Source organism: Cynocephalus volans, chromosome 5 (genome assembly GCF_027409185.1).
Source record: "Cynocephalus volans isolate mCynVol1 chromosome 5, mCynVol1.pri, whole genome shotgun sequence".
Classification (NCBI taxonomy): Eukaryota; Metazoa; Chordata; class Mammalia; order Dermoptera; family Cynocephalidae; genus Cynocephalus; species Cynocephalus volans.
The window spans coordinates 84,458,282-84,483,300 of NC_084464.1; the positions used below are offsets into that span (position 1 = coordinate 84,458,282).

A 25,019-nucleotide genomic window follows, 5' to 3' on the forward strand; every position below is an offset into this window, starting at 1 on the left:
TTCCAGACTAACATTCTTAGATATTCTCTGCTTTCTGAATCTTAATCTCTTGGGTTCTATGATACTATCTTCTTTTAGGTTTGTACTGTTCTGACTGCTCCTCCACTCTTTTTTTAAAAAAAAGTTTTAAATTCATTATTAGCATATTAATTCTTACAAATTGTGATATTTCTTTATGCCCTTTGCCAGACCTATCACTTCCCAACCCCCACCCTACCCCAGCCACATCTCTAGTATCCTTAGGTTTGTTCTCTCCTTCTGAAAGTTCAACGTATTGTTGTGGTCTTTTCTTTCTTTCTTTCCTTCATTCCTTCCTTCTTCCCTCCCTCCTTTCCTCCCTTCCTCCCTTCCTAGCAGCCAGTTATGAGTGAGGACATGCGGTATTTCTGTTTCTTTGTCTGGCTTATTTCACTTCACATAATTTTCTCCAGACTCATCCATTCTTTTTAATTCCTTGTTCTTTTTCTAATTCTTAAATGTAGGAGTTTTTCAAGGGACTCTTCATGGCTCCTTCTTGTCTCTCTTTCTGAACTTTCCTCTTAGACAAAATCATAGGCTTCTGTAGATTTGAATGCAGTCAGACACCATGATTTCTTAACCCGGGGTTCTTGGACCTCTCCCCACCCCCAGCCTAAACGACCTGTGGATAGAATTTAGGTGGTTCATGATCGTGAATGAGGAAAAAAAACCCCTATATTTTCAATAAATTCTAACCAAAATTTACCAATTCCTTCATTTATGAATGTAGGCAACAAACCAGTGTAATAGCAGCAACACTGGTGACTTTGTTACCAATGGAAATCATAGGTATTTTCATTATTTCCCAATTTTCCCATTAGAACTTCAAAATCATAATAGTTATTTGACGCATCACTAGATCTTGATATTTAATGCATTAATAAATAAACATATATATTACCATATCAAAATGTTTAACATTTTGATAACTATTTTGCAATATAGTTTCCTTTGAAATCTGATCTTTTATTTTCTATATTTAGAAACATTATTTTGAGAAAGGTTCATAGACTTTACCAGCCTACAAAAGGGTCCTCAGAACCCCCCTATACCCCCACAAAAAATGATCAAGAACCCCTGCTTTTAAACCCTCTAGCCAGATGGTCTAGCACGACTTGTAGAGGGGATCAAGTCCTAGGCAATACAGGAGCAACTTCCCTCAAGCCTAGTGACCTGCTCAAGTTTCTGAGGCCTGTCTTAACGTTTCAGCTGCCTGGTCTATCTGTAGACTTTCTTTGTCAGATTGGCATCTAATCTACTCTCTAGTATGATACCCTGGTGTTGATTTTGGACCTCTAGTTTAGAACCCAGATTGCTTTCTGCTCTCAGTCAGTCTCCCACTTTGTTTACTTTACGAACTCTGGATCTCAACTCCTTTCTGGCCTTGCTGAGTTCCAGGACTGCCAACACACTTGGTCCTGCATAAACTGTAGAGATGAACTTTTCATCCAGGGTAGAAAAAATAGTGCTATTATCAGAGTAATCTTTTTGAAGTATAGTTCTGATCATATCCTTCTGTTCCTCAGAAAGCTTTCAATTAAAGACAAATTTCTCAGGGCACTTTTAGTTCCACAAAAAACCCATTTGAGGTGGCTTGTGCAAGATGAGGAATTTATGATGTAGACACAGGGATACTACACAGACCTCAAGAGCAGGGATATAGGAACACGTTGAACCATAAACAGAGATTGGTAAACTTTTTTCTGTAAAGGGCCAGATGTAATGTATGAGGCTTTGCAGGCCATATGGTCTCTGTCACTCTTCCACAGACAATACAATGAGGAATGTATTCCAATAAAACTTTATTTACAAAACAGCCAGCCAGCTGGATTGACACACAGGTGGTGGTTTGAAGACCTTTAGACTAAAGCATTGTCAGGACTCTCTCTGAAACTCTTCTCTGTTATCTCCACAAACCTACTTTGTTGTTCTCTTTCTACTGACTAGTTTCTTCAGTTTCTCTGGTTCTCGTGTTGGAACATGGCTTTGGAAAGCTCTGAGCCTTCATTTAACAAATTCAAACTCTCTCGCTTTCTCAGTCCTAATTCCAAATCCTTACGGTGGAGTTTTGCCTGGTTTTGCTTGGCTCAGTTCCTCACCCCTACACCAATCAGCTGTGGCCAGGGGTTGGGTCTTGTATAAAGCAGGTTTTGGGAACCCCTACCATCTCTAGGATCAGAGCAGAGGAACATATCCTAGAAAATCATGAGGAGCTGGGCAAACAACCCAGTCAGAGTCCCTTGTTGCATTCATTCAAACCTACTTTTTCAGCATTGTTTCCTACTAGTCTCCTCATATCCCTTTCTGAAGTAAAACCAATTCCTTGCTGTTCTCACACATTCTGAATATTCTCACTCTGCATCCTACCTATCTGCCAGTAGAAACTCAACTCATCTTTAAAGTCCCTTCTATAAAAGGCCAGCTTTCCCCTCTCTTTCCTTTATGCACAACACTCTATTGGCACAGTGTCTTGTTCTGTCTCTATTTCTGCACCTGTCTTTTTCTTTCACAGAGAATAGGTGCTCTGCTGACTGAGGAGATGACTTAACTTTTATTCATTCTGGTACCTTTCACAGAATAGGCTCTTAGTTCCAATTTTTTGAGTTTAACTATATTCTTAGAGCTGAATAATTACAAACTGAAGAAAATGTTGACTGTCATAAAGACTTGCATTTATACAGGAATATGGTTTCTACCTCAAAAAATTATTACATATTTTATAAACATTCATTTCCAATTTATGGTAGCAAAATTAAAGTACATGTACAGAGAGAATAATTACAGCAAAACTCATATTTAAAAATTTTAAACACTTAGAAGAAATAAAGTCCCAACATGATTGTATCTTCTGTTATTGCACTAAATTAAAAAAGAAATACTACAGAAATGAGTTGTTTAAGATAAGCAATAGTAAAGGTTGTAAACTTGAAATATTAGAAATTGCTCTCAAAAACAAAAACAAAAAACAAACAAAAAACTCCAAAATGATTAGTATTTGCTCAGGAAATTTACCTAAGTGCCAGAGACATCATCATCTAATTTCTTTCTTTCTAGAACTCTTAATTAACATCGTTCCTAGAACTCTGCTAAACTCCCCTGCTGAAAGGAAGAAAGTAAATACTGCACTGCAGGGAAAACTGGTTCATTTCCACGAAACTCTGAGAGGCTTGAGCTTTTGTGAAACAGAAAACACTGCTGAAGACCTATTCCTAAACTACTGCTCACTACATAAAAGCTTTTTATTTAACAGCGTCCTCCTGGGAGACTGCGCTGGAATGTGCAGCAGTTTTGAAAAAGGCACAGATTTGGCTCAACTGTAAATATTAGATGCACAGAAGCAAAACCATTGTGTAGAGTAGGGGGTGGGGCGGGTAGGGTCCTGATTCCCAATCTTGATAGGATTCTAATTTCGCTTGGCATTTATTTTTTCTACTACAATTACTTGCGAATAAAAATAAAATATCGGTTGTGCTCTCATCTGGGTTTCTAATTTTCAGCGTCTACAGAAAAAAAAGAAACCTCTTATTTACCTAAAAGAATCACCTTTCTGCAATCTCCAGAGCGGCTGGAAAAACCCCACCCATCACCACCCCCCCGTGAGAACCCGGCCCGCCCATCTCGCCGGCTGCAGGTCGCTGGGGCTTGTCTGGGGTGCAGGCGGCCCTAAGACGATGGATCTCGGCGGAACGATCGTGACTGTTGATGTTTCTGGGTGGGGTGGCTCCAAACCAATAAACCGCAATACGAAACTAAGCCTGGACTTTGAACCAAGCCGTTTTGCCTAGTTTGCTTTTTTCCTGTCTCGCCGGCTTCCTCGCCACCACAACTCACAGCCTCCCCCGCGCCACCGTTCCTCTCCAGCTACCTGCGCCCGTTCCGGACCAACGCGCAGTAAGGCGGGGGCTGGGAGGAGCTCAGTGCACCAGCTCCAGCGAGAGACGGAAACTACAATTCCCATCACGCCCTGCAGCCGGCTCCCTCCTCCCGCCACTCCTCCCCCCTCAGCCCGCGGCCGGGCGGCTCTGGGCTTTTATCTGCGGACCCGGCGAGAGGGACCCAGATCCCGACGATCTTCCCCGACGGCAGCCGTCTGCCTGGCAGCGGCGGGGGCTTTAACCGAGTTCAGCCTCTGCGTCCGCGCCAGCCTGGAGTCCTTGGGGCAAAGGGTCGGTCCCGGGCGCAGCGACAGGATGGTCATCCGCGTGTTCATCGCCTCTTCCTCGGGCTTCGTGGCGGTGAGCGCGGCGGGGGGCCGGCGGCGGGCCGGGGTCGCGGGCTCAGGGCTCGGGTCCTGCGGGAGGCGCGCGGTGCTCGCCCTTGCGCGTCCTGGCGCGCAGCGGTCCGCCCGCGGGAGCCGGCGCCCGGCAGGTGACCCATCACACTTAGACAACAGTGAAAAGGGTGGAGAGGAAAGGTGGGTGGGAGACCCCGGGCTCACCCACATGCCCACTCTGCGCGGCGGGAAAATGGAGTCCGGGGGATGCCCCCAGCTACTGTTGTGTGCCTCGGGAATTTGGGGAAGGGGTCATTACAGAGCTTCGGAAGTCCCCTTCTCTTAGTTTTGTTCTTCCCGATTGGGGACGTTAAGCCTGGTTTTATGTTTGATACGAGCTATTCTAGCCGCTTTGGTTTGCTAACCCAGCTCCTGAGTGAAACAAGTTTAAGGGTGAATTGATCTCCACCCTCCCTTCCCCGCCACCAACTACATTTCTTTAGTTTTATATCTGGGCAAAGAGAACGGCAAACCAGGTTTGTTCTGTTGTGACAGGGGTGTTTGTTTTCAATGTCACTTTTTTTCCTAGGGTGCCACAAATGTGTGTGTGTGGGGGGGTGAGGGGGTGTGGGCAGGCGCGTGCGTTTTCTTTACCCAGGTAATGCTGTGGTAAATGTTATTTTGGGAATCTGTAATTAAGTCAGTCTCTTTGTTTAATTATTTTTAGCTGTTCTGCTTGGTGGATGTTCTTGACTTTTTAAAGGAGGATTTTCTTCTATAGGAAGAAGAGAAGTTAAATAGCCAGAGATGTCAGACTTTAAGGAAATACTCAGCAGTACAGTTGGCAGCCCATTAAGATAGGTAGCACATGTGTTTTACATGATTATTGAGACTTTGTTCCCTTAGCTAAGAGTTAAACTGTAGATTTAAGAGGCTCCTTGACGATACATACGATCAAAAACATCAAAAAGTGTAATACTGATTGCTTAAAGTTTGGCCCAGATTTGTTCCTTACGTGGGTGGGGTGGAGTAATGGAATAAAATATTGTTTGAAAATTCTTATACACCACAACTTTTTATCTAAAAAGAAACCAACATTTTAGTACAAAGACCCCCGATTGCACTAGGAACAATAGATGGGAAACTTCAACTTATCTTTATGTGCAGGCATGTTCTGTTTCTCAGACTCCTGACAGTTTTTGGTGTTTCTAGTTATTTGGGTTGCTTAGTCATCCCTGCCTTTTATAGATTTTCCCATAGAATCTACACTTCATGTGTTTGGAAACAAGTACTGTTTCATGGATAGATTTATTCAAACGTACTCCTTTAAAAGAATGCTACAAAGCTTTTGGTTACACCAACTTGGATGCTTCAGTAATTGTTCCAATAACATTTTAATGATTACAGAAGGGATGCTTTATAGTATGAAGCTCTTGCTACCTTGGGTAAGTCAAAGTGTAGATAATTAGTAAGTAGCTAGTATATCAAAACATTTCTGGAACTCGTATCTCTATTTCCTTAATTCCACTAACAAATATTTATTGCCTGCCTACTGTATGCCTTTTTAATTTTTAAGTTTAATGTTTTGTGTTTTGCACATGGAGCTAAAATGAAGAGATGTAAGTTTTAGTGTGGGCACTGACCAGCAATTTAAGCTTGGATAAGGTGCTCCATCTCTGCCTGAGCTTCTCTTCTGTAAAATGAAGGATTTTGATGAATAGCTCAGATTGCACTCTAGTTTTAAAACGTTTTGACTTTGTCAGTTGAGTAAATGTGGATGAATTCTTATAACAGCATCTTTTATTTGAACAGCATACCTATTAGCCTCAAAGTGAATTTATTCTTTTCATTGGGTGTTTTACTGTGATGTCTCAGGTCCCCTCTCTGCCCTGCCAGGTAACATGTGTTCTGACATGGTTTCATTTGAGCTGGAAGACGTACTCAGTTACCACATACTTACAGCCCATAAACACTAATTATCTATTTTAATGTGTGCTCTTAGACTTGATATTTTCAGGTCTTGGACAATCCTCATTCATTGAGTCTCCCCAATTTGTAATGTTATCTCCTATATCCATATACACTTTTTCCCTAATATTGATACTTCGGTAATGTTAATTTTATGCTCATATGCAAAAGTTACAATTTCTAAGAAGTACTGAAGATGGTTAAGTCAGCTCTTGAGCTGGGGAGGCTAATGGGGCTATAAAACATTAGGTCATATTAAGCTTTGATGGCATAGCCATAATGTTTTCCCTCCAGCAGTGTTGGGTTGACTGTTGGCACTATTTTATTCAGTACCCAACCGTGACCAGCAAGTGCATGGGAGAACAAATAATTTGGTTTCCAAGTCAATTTGATTTTAGCTGAAGTCTATTAAACCACAAGGAGGGAATGTGACTAGAATTAGACTTAGCTAAGGAAGTCCCAGGGATTTCCAAAAAGATGTTCTGCTCCAATCAGCAATAGATTTAAACAAACAGTCTATTTAGAGAAAATCTTCCTATCTTGTTCTGATTCCCTTGAGCACTCTAGCTTCAACAGCTGAAAAAACTAACACCAACGGGTGATTGCCCTTTTATTCTCCCCAGCTCCAGGTGGAGTCTGCTTTTATTAGGAAATAAAAGCCTGGCACATTATTATGCTATGGATGCCTGAAAATCTGATTTCTTACGCAGCGTAAATGTTGCTGTCATTTATGTTGTTGTGGAGGGACATTTTATTTCAGTTCTAAGAAAATAGTGTATTCATAGAAATGTCATTTTAAAATTTAATTTATTCTGGATGTACACCTGAAAGGGGAAGGCTTGGAAACTTTGTCTAGGAAATATGTTAATGTAACTTTTTAATTTAAAGACATTGAAATTGGTCAATTATTTCATTAATTTATTCATTCAATAAATACTTTCTGGGGGTCTGCTGCTTGCCAGCTCTGTCCTTGGTCTTATGGGGAACTAGAGGCGAATGGAGGGTGCGGTCTCTGTCCTCAAGAAATTCACAGACCAGGTGAGGAGATAAGACGGGAAAGATAAGACCAACAGTAATAAAGTACAGTCTGAGGACATGTGCCTCTTTCAGGAACATTCTTACCAGAGATGGAAATAATATAGGCGGCAGAGGGATGCATTGCAGGATGTCAGATAAGGAGGAAATGTGCCAGAAATCATAAAATATGCATGTGGGAGCCTTAGGCAGATGGCAGGAAGAGGAATTGAGTTAGATTTGGAGCCTGAGAGAGTTCCTGAGCCCTTCTTGCTCAGGTTGGAAAGGGAGGGGCTTTGGGTGGGTTGGGGGATGGGCAGCAGAAGTCCTCATGGACCTCTTTCGAGGACAAGGTGACTCTTAAGTCTTTGAAAGAAGCCAATGATAACAAACTCCATAGTGCTCAGCATCTCGGAGATGTCTTCAGTTTTTGCAGCCTGTCTGCTGCCTGGAAATGTGCTATCTGGCAGAGGGGATACCTAATATGTGATTTCAGAAGAGCCGTTTATCTTCCTACTTGCCTTGACTAAAATTTCGCAAAAAAATAAAATATTTTACTGCTCATTAAAATTCCTGGGCTCAGTTAGAGTTGAAGGGTAACCTAAAGAGATTTATAGTGAAGTCCAACTACCTAATTTTATAGAAAAGGAAGCTTTGGTACAGAGATTAAGTGGCTTACCCCGAGGTCATTTATGTCTGGTCAGTGCAGGCTGAGATTTAGTTGGAAGCCAGATTCCTGACTTCTGAATGCATTCATTCATGAATTCATTCAGCCATGCACTCATTCATGCATCGATTGATTCATGTGTTCATCAAACAATCATTGAAAACCTACTTAACCAGCTCTGTGTTAGATAATGTTAGATGCTAGGTGTATGTGATGGTCAGGAGAACAGACATGGACTCTGCCCTCATGGCACAAATCAGTGCCATCTCTCTCCAGCTCAGAGACTTGGGATGCAAACCATTTCATCATGGAGAATGAAGGACTGATGCTGCATTGGGATTGTTTGCATGGGCAGGGTGGAGTGAGCCAGACAGCAGTATATCCTTGGATGTTGGATAGCCACAGTACCCGGGAGAAAAAGATACAAAGAAATTGGAAACAAAGTTGGAAAACATGGAATTTTATCCAGAGCTGCAACAGTGATTTCAAGTGAGGGTGGGTATGGGAAGGGAACACATAGAAACTAAGTTCAGAGTCCTTTGCTCTTTGCAGTTGTAAAATGTATACCTACTGCTTTGCATTTAGCTGTTGCATCCCCACAGAATATATTCAGTGGAGCTTCACTATGTAAGGAAGCCTCAGAAAAAAGTTCCAAGGCAGTTAAAGTCAGGTTGTGATCATGTAGAATAGACTGGGTATTAATTCCTAAATTACTGTAATACCTTAAAGAGCTAGTGAGGGTATGCCGGGGCTCTCTAGGATCTTCAGCTCATCGGATCCTCACTGCCATGCAACAAGGTGTTTGTTTATTCCTGTTTTGTAGATGAAGAGACTGAAGTGAACTGACCTGATTGAGATCATACAGTAGGTGGTGGGACCCTGAGTCAAAGCCTGGCAGGTGGATGACTGTAGATATTCAAGATCAGAGGTTCTCCCCTGTAGGCTCTGTCACAGCCTGGGGAAATGAGAGTATCAGGGATGCTTGACATTTTGGATACTGCCCCATCCAAAATGCCAGTGGTACCCCTGATGAGAAACAGTGCTGAAGAGCATTGGCAGAAGAGTGTGGAGGAAGGTTAGGGAAGAGGTGGGAGTATACGAGGAGTAATCAGGAGAAGCAGGGATAAGTTGGGGCCCAAGGGCAAGGACGTGGTTGTAATGGAAGGTCAGGCTGAGAAGGCATATGTATTAGTTTCCCAGGGCTGCTATTAACAAAGTACCAAAAATGGGGGGTGGGGGGCTTAAATAACAGAAATTTACCTCACTGTTCTGGAAGCTAGAAGTCTGAAATCAAGGTATTGGCAGGCAGGGTTGCTTCCTTGAGGGCTGTGAGGGACAATCTGTTTTATGCCTCTCTCCTGCTTCTGGTGGTTTGCTGGCAGTCTTTGGCATTCCTTGGCTTGTAAATGTATCACCATGATTTCTGCCTTCACATTCACATGTTGTTCTCCCTGTGTGTCTGTCTCTGTATACATGTATGTATCTGTGTCCAAATTTCTCCATTACATAAGGACACAGTCATATTGAGATAGAGCCCACCCAAATGGGCTCTACTCATAAGATGAGGGTTAACTTCATCTTAACATCCTATTTCAAAATAATGTCACATTCAAAGGTACTAAGGGTTAGGACTTCACCATCTTTTGGGGGGATGCAATTAAACCCATAACAGCATGCAACATGAGGGTTGAAATAAAAAGACTAGTTTGGAATTTTCTACCTTTAATTGGAAAGACTATGGGCAAATTTCTTGAATCTTAAAGTCAGTATCTGAATATTGGAGTATATGGAATTGTAGTCTATGTCTAAGGTCTGTTGCTAGAAAGGAAGATTTATCAATATCCCAAGTGATGACCTGACTTTAGTTTTTCTGGTACATTTTAATATTTCCCAAATTTGAAATATTTTTCCATTCTACAATAACAAACTTGTAAATATAAATATCATCAAGGATATATTAGTTCATTTTCTGTTGCTTATAACTAAATAACTAAAAGTCAGTAATTTATAAAGAAATGAAATTTATTTCTTACAGTTTCAAAGGCTGTAAAGTCCAAGGTCCAGAGTGTGTATCTTCTTCTTGGTGGGAACTCTCTACAGAGTCCACTAGCAATTCAGGGTCGCACATGGTGAGAATGGCAAGAATGCTTGTTAATGTGCTCACTTGCTCTCCTTATAAAGCCACCAGTCCACACCTATGATAATCTATTAACCCATTACTCCATGAATGGATTAATCCATTCATGAGAGCATAGTCCTTGTTGAGATCCAATAACCTCTTAAAGTCTTTACTTTCCATTACCATATTGGGGGTTAAGTTCCAACATGAGCTTGGAGGGACATTCAAACCACAGCAAAGGGCATGGATTCCTTTATGAAATTAGGAGCTTTTTATCCATTTGGCTTTGGACACTTTAAATAAGCATTTCAACTTATGTGAGGAAACTAAATTTTGACAAATGTTTATAATATGAAGAACAAGGTGGTTTCCAGGGATTGCAGGAATGTAAGACTATGTAAGTCTTATTTTTTTTCTGTTTTTTACTTTTGTAAAATCAAAAACAGAAAAGGAAAACAACTATTGTTGGGGGGGAAAAGTAACTGTTCAGCAGGAAGCAGTGTGAGATACTAACTCTAAAGGATATTTCTTTAGCTTTTTTGTGTTTAATATATAAAAAGTTGTGAAATGAATTGTGTTTTTTTCTGTCAAGTTAGAAATGGATGACAGAATAGAAAAAAATCTAGATTCATAGTGGATGTTTCACTTCTTAAAATAAAAATTAGCATGTCTTACTGATCATTATATATGAAAGTTTAAAATACTTTATTTTGAGGGCTGACCCCATGGCTCACTTGGGAGAGTGCGGCGCTGGGGGAGCCAAGGCCGCGGGTTCGGATCCTATACAGGGATGGCCGGTGCGCTCACTGGCTGAGCGCGGTGCGGACAACACCAAGCCAAGGGTTGCGATCCCCTTACCAGTCACACAAAAAAACTTTATTTTGAAATGCAGGTTTTAAAAAGGGATCAAGAAATTATTAGTTTGCATGCTAAATGTCTATTTTGTTGCAGTCATTTATTTTATTTTATTAAAAACTTTATAGATTGACAAATTATAGTTGTGTATATTTATGGGATACGAAGTGATGTTATGATTTATGAATACAATGTAGAATAATTAAATCAAGCTAATTAACATGTCCATCACCTCAAATACGTATTATTTATTGTGGTGGGAACATTTGAAATTTATTCTCAGCAACTTTGAAATGTATAATATACTATTATTAACTATATTCACTCAACACTAAATGTCAGTTTTTAAAAAGTCACCCACCAAGCTCTAAAATCAGAATAGGCTTCAGCAATTTTTGAGTAGAAACTGTATTAATAGGTGTTATTTTAGTTGCAGAGTTAATTAGAAACTAAAGTTGTTCTGATTTAAATCACATTCCTGTGTTCATTATTTTTCTGTAATTAGTTTTATATTATACTATTTATCCATTATGCAAAGCAGGACCTTAGCTTTCCAAATTAGAAATTTACTTTTTCTGTGAAATGGCAAATGATTGTTAACATTTGAGGAAAATATTCTACTTCTGATTATGTACAATTGTCTTTTTTGGGTCTTTGTTCTAGTTGTAGTTTAAGAACATGTCATAGAACCTTTCTGTTTAGTGTTTTTTAAACAGTGACTAGTATGTACCATTGCCTACTTGGGGGGAGGGGTGACTGGGAGAGATGGGGATAGGAGGGGAGGCATTCAAGATTGGAAGCCTGTACTAGCTAGCAATTTAGCAATCTAATTTAAATCAGTGCAGCTTCCCTTCTGTCTCTTTTTCTTAATAGGCTTATCTGAGTTTATCTGCCAGCACTGGCTACTCAGGAACTAGACTGTGGTAATTTAAAGGGTTAGTATTGTTATCTCTTTTATATTTGATTGCTTTTTTCCAAACTCTAAAAAAAAAAAAAAAAAAAAAATCAACCTAGGAAAAACACTTAATTGAATGTTTCCCTTCTGGACTCATGACAGCTTTGCAGTAGGACGGAAAGCAGAACTTGGGTGCCAGCATGCAGCCAGATGGGGCCCCACCTACCTATAAACACAGGTACTTTTAGGCTGGTGTAGCTCCTGGGGGACTCTGGAACAATTTGGTTGGTCCCTTGGATCTAGTTCCCTGTATAACCATTGGCATCTTATTCCTGAGGGGATCTGACTCTTTTGGGCTGGCTCAGTATCTATCTGGCAGAACCCCAAAGGGGGCTTTCCTGGAACTGACCCCTGAGAGTGGAAGAGCAGGGCAAGGTATACAGCAGGGTGTGTCTGCTGTGCTGCAGAATCTTCATGGGCCCTCTGCCAGCACTGTTTCAGAGCTCCTGAAGCAGAAGTGGAATGCTGGCTGTGACTGAGGGCAGAGGGCTATAACTACTTCAGGATGTGTTTTCCATTTCCTACTGGGTGATTGCCCAAATCTTGGAAATGGCTTTTTGTCATCTTGCATCTAGTGGGTTTGGGAGTGGAGGGCTGAGAGTAAGGGACCCAATTAGTTGTCTTGCTTGACAGGTCATTTCAGTGGTATTTGGTAAATGCAAATACAGTTAAAGTCAGCAGCTATTGCTGCATATCAATCTAATATTAAAAACAAAACAAAGCAAAACAAAATCCAAAGCAACAGCAACCAGCATAGTTTCTGAGTTTGTTTTCCTTCTGTGGGTTGCACAAGGAGTGGGAGTGTGGTCTTCTTCGTTTATGACATTCCTGTGTGGATTGAAGCTTGCTGGTTCTCTGCTTTAATAATTACATTCATCAGTACAGTTCCTTCGAGTGGGAGAATTGGTCACCTCCATAAGCCTGGACATCCAATTGACAGGAGTTTGGGTTGCACTCTCCTTTTATATACTATATATAATAAACTACTTACTAGCCAAAATAGGTGTTTAGATTGAGTATGTGCTGATTTATTTAATTCTGGAGTCACTTTTGTTCAACCCACACACCTACTTCTGTCTTATCTATGGTACATCTGTCATTGGAGGGCAGTGTAGCATCATGGTTAAAGCAAAAGCTGAGTCCACATCCTAGCTCTGTCACTGATGAAGGACATGACCTTAGGCAAGTAACCTCTTAATGTGCAAAAGTGAGATAGGAATGGTACCTTATACATGAGATTGCTATGAGCCTTGAATGAATGATTCTACATAAAACATTTAGCAGAGAGCCAGGTACATATTGAGTGTCAGTGCATATTACCTGTTATTCCTATTGTATCATCAGTAGTAATAGCAATAACAGTAATAAAAAGTCATGACCTTGAACTGTGTGAGATCTTTATCTAGAAAAGTATGTAAAGTCTGTAGTACTTACTAAGCCAAAGATGCATGCTGGTATAATTTAGGAGAGTTTTTAGTAAACTTAAGTGTAAAGGGTTTTCTACTTAAACTTGAATTAATAAGAACATTACAGTTTGAACAGATTATTTCCCAAACATCCTATTTAGAGTTCTACTGTAATTTTTGAACATTTTAATAGGTACACAGCATATTATACATGAGTCATTCAGATTATATTTCTTTACTGCCTACAAAGTGCTTAATACTATGCAAATGGTCACTATTCTTTGCTGTACATAGTACATGGTTTTAGAGTTTGGGCTTTATTTAAGGCTTCACAAACTTGGCGAATACATTTCATCCCACATGACAACTCTGATGGATAGGGCTGCCTGGAGAGTTGGGAGGGGGTTTTGGAGCTGTGTCTGGGATCAGCGGGAAAACAGTGTGATTGATTGTTGGTGCCTGCTTTGGCACCAGAGGAGCGAGAATCAGGATTTATGTCACATATTTGCCATCCCTATCTTAGAGTCTGCACTTGGACCCTGTCTTTCAGATTCATGTAACTAAATACAGAATATTTTGAGTCTGTGAGTAACAGGGTAGAGGAATATGAGACATCAAGTTGAGTTTATGGGTAATATCCTCTGCAAACATTCTGCCTTGTCTCTCACTCCAAACTTGGGGGAGGGGGGGACTGACAGAGAAGGGCCAGGGTTTCTGTGTGTAACAAAGATGAGTGGTATTTTCCAGAATACTGACCATGACACTGTAAATTTTGAATGCTTGTGAAACATAGGTTGGGCACTTAACAGATCTGGCAGATGGGCAGGTGGATGATGGTAGAAGAGGTAGGGGGGCTTAGTTGAAAAACATGATGGAGACAGGAGAGAGAGAAGACAACCTGGAATAGGGGGGCTCACTGTGCTGAGCCTTGGAGCATTGAAAGGGCAGGTGAACAATTATTGTTTACCTGTGTCCAGCAATGTGGTAGGATTTTTCCTGTAGGTTATTTAATCCTTAAAGTTGCCATATGAACTGATTTGCTATACTCACAGGGTGATTAAGTACCATGCCAAGGATCACTCAGCTCGATGGTGGAATCTAGATTCAAACCCTTGCCTTTTGATTTTGTTCCCAGTGCTTTTTTCTTACCTTACATTGCCCATCAGAAGAACCACTGACCAGAGACCAGTGAGAACCTGGGTCGTACTAATCCAGCAAGCAGGCTAAAATAACACTGTATGAGCTCAAGCTAAAGAAAGAGAATGGGTCAGGACTCCTAAAGAGCAGCTCCAGGGGTCCCCACTCAGCTGTTGAGCAGGTAATTATAATCATAGTGCCCTCTGGGCCTGTGCAAGCAAGGGCTTTGCTTCTGCAGAGAGATAAAAACTAAAAGGAGTATGGTTTGAAATGGAAAGCTAGTATTTCATAATGATAATAATAAACTTCCATTCACACCATGGGCAGGAAGTACTAGGAAGCTTTCATTTGTTGTTTGTATTCCTTAAAGTAACTTGGTATGGTAGCTATTCATATTCTCTTTCTCTGCCTCTTAGAGTAGGAAACTGAAACTTGGAATAGCTTGCCTGTGTAGAACCCAGAAGGTCCAGATACCCAGTTCTATGCTATCCTCTTCCTATCAGCCAGAGGAAGGAATCACAGGTTAAAGGGAACTGAGAATAAGCAGTGCTCGGAAGGAACTATTTAATGTTTTGTTGGATGTCCTGAAACTAAATGTATAATTTGCCTCAAATGTGATTCTCTGGCTGTGTGTGGTAAGTTGAGTAGAACTGACTTGATGTGTTGAAGTGGAGGGAGCAGGATGGGTTGGGAGGGCAATAGGGTAATATGCGAGAAGGAAGGTTGTCTGGGATGGCTGGAACCCAGAACTGGGATCAAGGGCAGAGATATTTAGAATATTGTGATGTTTTGGGCAACTGAGATCTTCTGGGACAAATAGTGGTGGTGGAGGTGTGTGCCCTCATCCTTTCCATCGTAGACTCTGGGTTCCTGGGAGAAGAGTTTTCCATGGACTGATTATAATCTGTTTTCTGTTCTGCAAAAAAGTTTCCTTTGGGTGGAAGGACTGTGTTGGTATATTGCAGCCTGCAGTGGGAGTTGAGTGCAAGGCAGGGAGTGGGAAGTGGAGGTGTTGGGAAGGTGGAATGATTTGGTCAGGCTCCCCTTGCCTTGGAGCCAGTTCAGGGTGGTTGGGTAAACATTGTGTGGGTGGAGTGAGTGCTCCTGAACAGCACCGCTTTGGCTGGTGTTTTACTGCCTTGGGTGCCCGCCCTGCGCGGCCATGTTTTTCCAGACCTGCAGCTTCCAAGGACCTTGTGGCTGGTTACCTAGGTCAACGACCTGCGTGTGTGGGGTCTGGTGACCCAGCCTGGCGTGTGAAGGGTTTGTGACCCAGTCTGTGAATGCGCTTGAGGAGTCCAGAGCTCCAGACCCAGCCCTAGCTCAACCGTTGGCCCAGTTGGTGCAGGACTACCAGCAGATAAAAGAGCCTGACAACTAGTGTGGTCACCTAGCTTTACAATTGGCATCTTGAACAGGATCAAGAGAGCTACACAGTTGGCTCTGTGAGCAGGATTCCAGAAATTAGCTTAGCAGTAGCAAGAAAGGAGGCCAGAGTTGAGGCTGCTGGTGGTTGGAGGGGAGGGAAGAGACGGCCTGGGTAGTGTAGGAAGCCTCCATTTTTAAAGGGAAAGATGCAGTCAATGTGCAAGGGAAGGCAGAGGGGAAGGCAGGGGACCCGCAGGAGTGGTCAGTGAAGCTGCTGTTCACACACTTCGTCTGTCCTGTTTAATTGTTTCAGGATCTTTGTGCTTTGTTTATTGTCAACCATTGCTCTTTCTGAGATCAGATTCTTTACATGTAATTCACTGCGAGAGCCTCATAAGCTCAGTAGGTAAAAGAAATTTGTGTGATACAAATGAGGCGACAGGTGCAGGGAAAGAATGTGGACTTCAGGAGCAGAAAGACCTGGATTTGAATTATGGCTCTGGTACCCAAATGGGCAGGTGGTTTAGCAAGTCATTTCATTTCTCTGGGTCTCAGAATCCCTATTTGTAAAGTTGCTGGAGCTTAACAAAATAGCAGCCATTATTATTATTATGAGTGTCATTTAAATTTAATTTGGCAATAATTCTCTGGTCTTTTGTGATTTTTTTCAACTTTAAGTGAGCTATTAAGATTTAATTAAGGAAAAAAAAATTGTTCCATAGTTGTGAGTTAGATGGAACATAGCCTTAACAAGACCCCAAACTGACGTTTACTAAAGTTCATGTAGGCTAGAAGTCACTATCTGGTTGCAGAGTCTGAAACCCATTCGTTTTTTGTTAACACAGTGTTTTGAAAATTTTTGAGCAAATGTTTTCAATGCTGGAAGATATCTTTCTTACACAGAAAATAACCTAGATTTCCCACTCTTGAGATATCTGAAGATTTAGTGGGTGTGTAGTGGTATCTCAGTGTGGTTTTGATTTGCATCTCCCTAATGACTAATAATGTTAATGTTATTTTTTAAGAATTGGTTTTGATTATTTTTTAAAAATATCTCTTCTAGCTCTGAATTTCAAATTTTTCATCCATTCCACACACAAACCAATACGAATGACACAGAATTGAGTCTTTAGGGTGTATGTGTTTTAGAAATTGAGTTATTCAGTTCCTGTGTATTTATGAGTACCTTCTGTTGCACAGTGTTCAAGCTATTCAGAATACAGAATGAGTATATGGTGTGATCCTTCCCCCCAAACAACTAATAATCTAATTGAGGAGAAAAGAAGAACACAGAAAACAGGACAACACAAGGTCATATGGAATATAGTCCTAAAATTACCTATCCTGTTGGTAAGTGACATGTCAGGTATATTTATTTGGATGAGGGCAAAGAAAGTCATATTCAGAGCCAGACAGAAAAATAACAACTCTCAAATTGGAAAGGTGCCTGTTTTTAAGATTCTAGAGAATTTCACTTAAAAGCCTCCGATGGAAAATTAAAAGATTTTTTTCCAGAATATTTTGTATGAGCTTGTGAACTGGAACAGATGTCACCTTCCCTTTTCTTTTTTGTCAGAGAAGTGAATTTGATGTGAATGTCGTGCTGGCCTTTGTTTCAGACTTGGTGGGACCTTTTTTCCATTTGCATGTGTTTCCTGTAGAGTTGAGAACAAGACAAATGGGAGCTCTATAGTTAATTTCACAGCGATGTTTCAGTGGTGAGCTTGGGTCTAGGAAGTAATTAACAGGGATGATGTGATTAATAATTAACCTTTTGAATTCCTTTTCCGTTAAAGGGAAAAAAACCCATCATCCTGTTAACAAGATTAAGTCTGTGCATTAGTTAGGTTCAGAAAGCCTAGACAAACCTTACTGGCCCTTCAGAGCTTACAGCTTTAAGGCCTAACTTTTAGGCTTGGCGTTTTGGGCTCTTGTGATCTCATTCAGACCTACCTGTGCAGCATTTTCTCTCACTATTCTTTTGACTATGTATAAATGCACCAGGCTTCTTTTTTCTCCACACCCCCTCCCCCACCGCTGCTTCCTATGCCTTTTCTCGTGCCATTTTGTTTGCTTTGACTGTGCTTACCCTACATTGCGACTAGTCAGATTCTCCTCATTTCCTCAGAGCCCAGTGCCAATGCCATTTCTGCATGAAGCCTGTGCCTTCCCCTCTCTCCCTCCTTTCCTCTCTGAACCAGGCAGACTCTTCTTCCACACCCCTCCATGGCACAGCCGTGCTCTCTCGTGACCTCAGTACATTCCACCCTTCTTGGTTGTTCGAGTTCTAAGTTCTTTGAGGTCCAGGGACCGCTCTGTTTATCTTTTTATTCCCCCAAATTTCCTCTTAGAGAACTTGGCATATAATAGTTTATTGAATGAATGTAAATGAAATATTGTTTCTGTAGCTTCCACATTAAAAATATAAAGCTAATGGGAAGTTTATGACCATACCAGAGAGGAACAGAATAGAGTATGTAGATAGAAGTCTGCTTTGGAAAACATGAAGGCTGTGAGGGACATGGTTTATTTTACTTTTTCTTAAATAAGTGGCAATATAAAAACCTATGTTATTAAAGATAATTTTATTATAGTATTACTTTTATCTAGATATCAGAATTCTAGAACTCTCATGTGGAATGAAGCTGGAGATCTGGGAGGAAGCAGAAAGACCTCTGAGAGGCAATTGGCTATTCCTTTTACATGCTGTGGGGCAGGTGACTGCCCATCAGGGCCTCCTCACCCACAGTCTTCGAAGCCCAAGTGAGGGAGTCACAGGAGGATCTTCTGAAAAGTGACAGCTGCCTTCTGATGGCAATACTGAAGAATTCCAGAAGCACGGTTTTGGACGCTTTTTGGTATAGAATAAAACAGCAGACTTTTACATGTAAATGGACTCTGAGAATATCAGTGCACCACATCAAAGTACAAAAATGGATCATGATGATTCTAGTCCAGAACAGATTAAATCAGGTTTGGCATATTTTGGCTTGATATGCTCTGCTTAACAATGCGGGAATGTGTGCATTTTAGAAAGCTTTCTAAACTAAAAATAGTTTAAAATAAAATAGAATAATTTGTGTTTAAAGGGGGTGAGATTCAAGTATACAGAGAACTTGAATCTCCAATTCCAGAAGAAAGAAGCTTATTTGCTTCTAACTCTGTCCCCCGTGTTGCAACTCCTTTTTTGCCTTCCATTGTCACTTCTTTCTTCCTCCTGTTGTAATACCTGTAGACTTTCTCTTCTCATCCTCCTCAGAGCTGTTCTTTTTGTGTTCCTTCTTTTTTACATCTCTGAGGCTGTGCTTTTATTCCTTGCTTACACGTCACTGTGGGTTTGCAGCCCCCACCCCACTCCCTGCCCCTATGCACCTTCCCCACAGAGCGCCTGCCTTCTGGCTGCCCTAGCCCTATAGGCATGCCTCTGTTACGCCAGATTCATGTCAAAGGTACTTGTTGGCAAGCCACCCCCCCAACTCCCATTAGATTGTGCACTGTATCAAATTAGAGGCTTTTTGGGCAACACTTGTTAGGTGAACTTTTTTGATCTTTTTCAGAGATTTTTTTTTTCCAGGTGTCTCTTATGTGTTTTCTCTCTATAATCCTCCTTTGTTAATTTCTCTATTTTTTCTTTTGAGACAAGATGGAATGGAGAGTTATCTAGCTTAAGATATAGAGAAATTTGAGGTGGCAAGACCCGAATTTGGAGACATTATTCAAGTTGGATGTTATCTTACCTGGAATGCAGGAATTAGGGTCACCTGTGGGAAGGGTGAGCGCCTGTCGAGATTTGAGAAAGATATAAAAGCTCCCAGTGGCAGCTGTTTAGGATGGAGATAGCAGTGAGTGTCCAGCTGAAGATAGGTAGTTGGGATTGTCAGCAGACAAAGTACACTAGCATTGCTAAGTAGCCCAAAGAGGGAGGAGAAAACTGATGATGTGGCCAACCCAAGACAGGAGGCGGGTCCCTAGAATGCAGGTAAGAGCATGCAGACTTTGTCTTAGGTGTATCAGTTTATGCCTACTATGGAAATGTGAACCAAATATGTGAACCAATTATATAATTATATAGTATATAAAATATAATTAGGAAAATAATCTATTGTCCCCCAAATTATTTTTCAGATGTAAATAGAATTAGTTTTTAGATCAACTCTTAGGATCATTTTTCATACAATTGAGGATTGACTGATACAGAAATGGGAACAACATATTCCAAAACACACTGTGCTACAGCATCTCCGGACATTGATGCAGGTACAGCCTTTGGCTGAAGTTCTGTAATTCTTGTCTATGGAAAATACTATCCTCAGCAGGATTTCCTCCTTACTGCAGAGGATTTTGACTATTACAGCATGTTTTGCTGGAGCAGCTCTTCTACAAAGCATCCTCTAATTAACAGGAAGCACATGTGTAAAGAGTTGTATATAATTTTCAGAGAGAGTCTTGTAAAGTAGTGGCATCATAAATTTGTATTTTATGCTTGGCTGGCTTTTTTCTTTATGAAGTAAACATGTAATCTTGACAGGAAATGTAAAAACAGTAAAATCCACCCACCTACATCTTTCATTCCATGTTTCTGCTACTTTTTATTATAGCTTTACATCACTGAATAATAAGTGTTTTTTAAAAAATCCAGACTAAAAGTAGTTGTTAATACACATGTTGATGGAGAAACTAGTTAGAGCCACTTACATTGCATCAAGCAGGTGGGGAAGGAGATAAATCAGCTGCCAGGTACATGACCAGCAGCTCTTTTGAGGCCACCCTGCTGAGACCCGTTGAAGATTCAGATATGATGTGGACATTGTGTGCATCTTCCAGAGCAGTTCATGGTTAAGTTGGGGAAGGAGGCGCAGACACACGCATCTATTATTAAACAGTGCCAGGCTGTATGTATATCATTAAATGCTAGGTTCATGGTGGCTGTGGATACAATGGGAGATTGTGAATATGATGATCTGGGAAGACAGTATTTAGCATAAATCAGGGTTTTTCAACCTTGACTATTGACAATTTGGGCTAGATAATTCTTTGTTGTGGGAGGCTGTCCTGTGCATTGTAGGATGATTACCAGCATTCCTAGCTTCTACCCACTAGGTGCCAGCAGTGCCCCCCCCCCGCCCAGTTGTAACAGCCAAAAATGTCCCCAGACATCGCCACATGTCCCTCGGGGGACAAACCCCCCCCACTTGAGAACTGCTGGGTAGACATAGTTGAGCACAGTGTGGATTTAGGTTTGAACCTTAAAGAATAAATAGAATTTGAGTAGGAAGTGTGGACAGTATAGAGCTGATTTTAGTTGAGAATAACCATTCAAGTGAAGACCCAGAAGTGTGTCTGGAGCCAGGTTACTCAAGGGTAATCCTTTAGAAACTTCGTAGCAACTTTACAGAATAATTTTATGTTTATCAACTATGATAATGAAAACTTTAGGCTTCTATTTTGTGTGTCTTTGTTATTTCATTTTTCTAGAAATTCATTTTCTTATTTTTTTAAAGTGTCAGTTTTTGACAGATCGGAATATTAAAACAAGAACAACAAACTGGTCCTTTGCCATGGAGACTTTTTGAGAGGCTGTGACCAGACTGGATTTCAGGTGCACAGTAGGGAAATAAGATGGACTACGTGTGGTGCAGGTGGAGCATCAAGTCAGAGTGGCTTCTGAGATCTCTCAGGGTTCCTGACACATCTTAGGCCTGGTACCCAGTAAGTATTTTCAGGATGAATGAATGTCTGGGAAACCTCCAAGCAGAGGAGAATGGACCTAGGATTAAGGAGGGGGGATCCAGTGGTTATTTTGGGGATGGGAGTGATTTTTAGAAGGGTATGTTAATGTCCTTTAGTCTGATTCTGTGGCTTTAGTTTTTCAGTCATCTGATTATCCCCATTTAGAAACCTTTTCTAATTGTTTGCCCTTGGACTATAATTTTGAACTGACAATTGCCCATTTGAAACTGTAATTTATACATTTTAGACCTCATGTGTGTTTCAAATTACGTGTGTCCTTGCCTCTTGGGATTTGTAAGCATTTTAACGTCTTTGGCACAAAGTAACTTTTGTGATTATTTGGCAATGCTTCTAGCTGTCCCTTAAAATAATAAAGAAGAGTGCGTTTTGGTTTATTTGTATTTTCTACGAGTAGATAAAGGTCTTTGCCCTTGGTATTATTATTACTTTTTTTAATATAATAAGTGCATTCTAATGTGGTTGGGGAGGGGGAAGAAGGGGGGTTGGAGCTGGCCCATGGCTGGCCCCGTTGCTGGCTTGTTGGGGGGTTGGGGCAGGGCCAAGTCCCACAGCTTCAGGACACTGCTTCAGGACCCCAGAAGCTTCTGGCTCTGACTCTGGTTCCAGCCTGGTTGCAGTTGGTGGTGGATGGTACTGTTTTTATAGTGGTGTTGGTGGGTCTGTGCATCTCTACTTGAAATTTGGATTCCTGTTTGACCGATAGAAGAGCAGTGGTGTGAGGTTGTGAAGGCTGATTGCTTAACCTGTGGCCATGGGCCTGTGCCTACATCTTTTCTAGAAGCTTTGGGGATCTTTAGTTTGCTGAGTCTCCTCTTACTAGTTACTTTTCTATTGCCCTCTCTTATTTCTTTGAACATATTAAATATACTAATTTTGTATTCTGTGTCTGATCATTTCAGTCTGAAGGGTTTGTGGGATTTTTTTTTTCTCACTAATGTTTCTGCACCTCTGGCTCATCATGCCTTGTGTGTTTCCAGGAACACTTAATTTTTGAATATTAACTGCTTCCTTGATAATATTTCAAAACCAGAAATGGTGGATCATTCAGAGTCCTCTTAGGAAAGAGATGGTATGCAAAGGGTAACTGGGAAGAGCTTAAGGAGGAGTGGACATGAAACCAACAAGGATTTGGAAAGAACCCCAAGGACAGCAGTGAAAAGAATTGTGGGGTGAGGGTGATCTGGCTGTTGGCCAGGAAAATAGCAGTGATTGACCCATGTATGTCTCATTGTCCAGCTGGCTAGCTCAAGCTTCTTTGCTTGGTGGTGGTCTCAGGGATCTAACAGCAGCAAGAGGGCAAGCCTAAGTACTTTTCAGGACTCTCTTTTTATCAGACTTGCTAAAACCCCATTGGCCAAAGCAAGTCATGCGGCCAGCCACATTCAAGGAGTAGAGAAATAGACTCTGCCTCTTGGTGGGACGAGCTGCAATGACACATTGTCAGGGTGTGGATGCACAGAGGGGGAGAACGTATGGGCATTTTTATAACCTATCACAGTTTGTGAAAGAAATAATTTTTTCCATTAATCTCCCAAATCTTTTTAAAAAACACTACAAATTAACTGCCACTTATTTTTGAATATAGGTGATATGAAGTACTGTGGCTTAAAATTCTAATTCATTTTATTTGTGAAATATGACTGTATTTGGTGAGGTTTTGAAAAGGAAAGTTAGATTATTTGGTGTGGTATGATCACAGTGTTTTATTTTTACTAAAAATCAAGTGAATTTCCCAGTTGTTTCCGGTGAGCAAATGAATGGAATTTATGTGGGGTTTTGTTTGACGATATGTCCATTGTGGCACAGGGTTGAGACTCTTTGTTTTGTTTTGCAAAATCTATTTTAGTCCCTGTTCCATGTATGGCTCTATACTCCTTTATGGACAAACACAGCTGGTGAACCCCCTAACTTGTCTTACTGTCATTATTCTAACCTGATCACTATATTGTTGGGTTCACTTAGTCAGAGGTGAGCTGAATTAGACCCACAGACTGAATTTATGCTTTATCCTAGTGATGGAGTTTGGATGTGTTGCTCCCTCCAAAACTCATGTAGAAATTTGATCTCCAATGTGGTAGTGTTGGAAACTGATTGAATCATGGGGGCGGATCCCTCATGAATGGATTAATGCTCTCCCTAGGGGAGGAGGGGTAGTGAGTGAGTTCTCGCTCTATTCGTTCCTGCGAGAGCTTGTTGTTTATAGGACCCTGGCACCTCCACTCTCTCTCTCTCTCTCTTGCTTCCTCTCACCATGTGATCTGCTTGTACCTACCAGCTGCCTGCTGTTTTTCTGCCATGAGTAGAAGCAGCCTGAGGCCCATGCCAGATGCAGCTGTCCCAGAATCGTAAGCCAAATAAACCTCTTTTCTTTATAAATCGCCCACTCTCAGGTATTCTGTTATAGCAACACAAAACAGACTGAAACACCTAGTTTCTCTTGTTGGTATATTATTCCTGTATTCTCCTACAAGCTTCAAGAGGTCCAGCAGAAATGCTTTGATACATGCTATACTTCTTCGTCTTCTTCTTGAAGAGCTTGATGCACATCTGGACAATAGGGAGGAAAGGCCAAATGGAACTGGAAGTATCATGTGCCTGCTTCAGGACAATGGTGTTAAAGTTCAGTCCCTTCTATGTTCATTCCTTCCCAGTGTAGATATCTACGGAGATTCTATTATGACTTGCCCCAGGGATCCATCTGAGAACACTGGGGCCATTCTTTCTTGTCTCATCTGGTTTACATCCTATCAGGGGAGATACACTTTAAGGAACCTCTTACTTACTTAATTAAGTGTGTAATTAATGTTACAAAGGAGGAATTAAGGACACATTGGAAATGTTTACAAAGGAAAGTCCTTACCTAACCTGGGTGTTTTTATCAGGGAAGATTTACTTGAGAGGGTGTCCTTAAGGCTGAGGCCATAAGAAAGAGCAGGGTGAGTTAGCTAGGTGAAGGGGGAGAAGGGCTAGGAAGAGATTTCATGGGCTGTTGACCACCTTATGTGAAGATCTGATTTGGGAAGGATGATACAGTTGAGCATATGGATTAGTGCAGAGTCGTGGCCCTTTAAGATTGATCCATGCATCACCTGTTACAACTTGTTAGAAATGCAAATTCTGGGAGTTTAAAAAGCCTTTATTGAGATATATGTAACATACCGTATAATTCACCCATTTAAAGTATAACAACTCAGTGGCTTTTAGGATATTTGCAGAGTTTCCAACCATCACTACAATTTTAGAATATTTTTACTACACCAGCAAGAAATTTCACATCCGTTAGCCATCAGCCGCCAATCCCCACACCCTCCTGACTCCAGCCCATGACAACCACTAATCTATTTTCTGTGTGTAGATTCACATTTTATATCAATGGATGTGTGAAACAATCCAATATGTGGTCCTTTGTGATTGACTTCTTTCACTTAGCATAATGTTTTGAAAGTTCATCCATGTTGTAGCATGTATGAAGACTTCATTTTTATGGCAAAATTATGTTTCATTGTTTAAAGATATGAAATGCAAATTCTTGAATCCTACCGCAGTCT

At 41.0% G+C, this 25,019-nt stretch overlaps 1 protein-coding gene across 1 annotated transcript in view; it reads left to right on the top strand.

The window, feature by feature from the left end:
- The first annotated feature begins 4,189 nt into the window (after positions 1 to 4,189).
- Positions 4,190 to 25,019, top strand: part of SH3BGRL2 (SH3 domain binding glutamate rich protein like 2) — a 62,713-nt gene continuing 41,883 nt past the window's right edge. Inside the window, exon 1 of the mRNA XM_063098482.1 lies at positions 4,190 to 4,253. Coding sequence (XP_062954552.1) covers positions 4,209 to 4,253 — 45 coding nt within the window. The 5' untranslated portion in view covers positions 4,190 to 4,208. The remainder of the gene's footprint in view (positions 4,254 to 25,019) is intronic.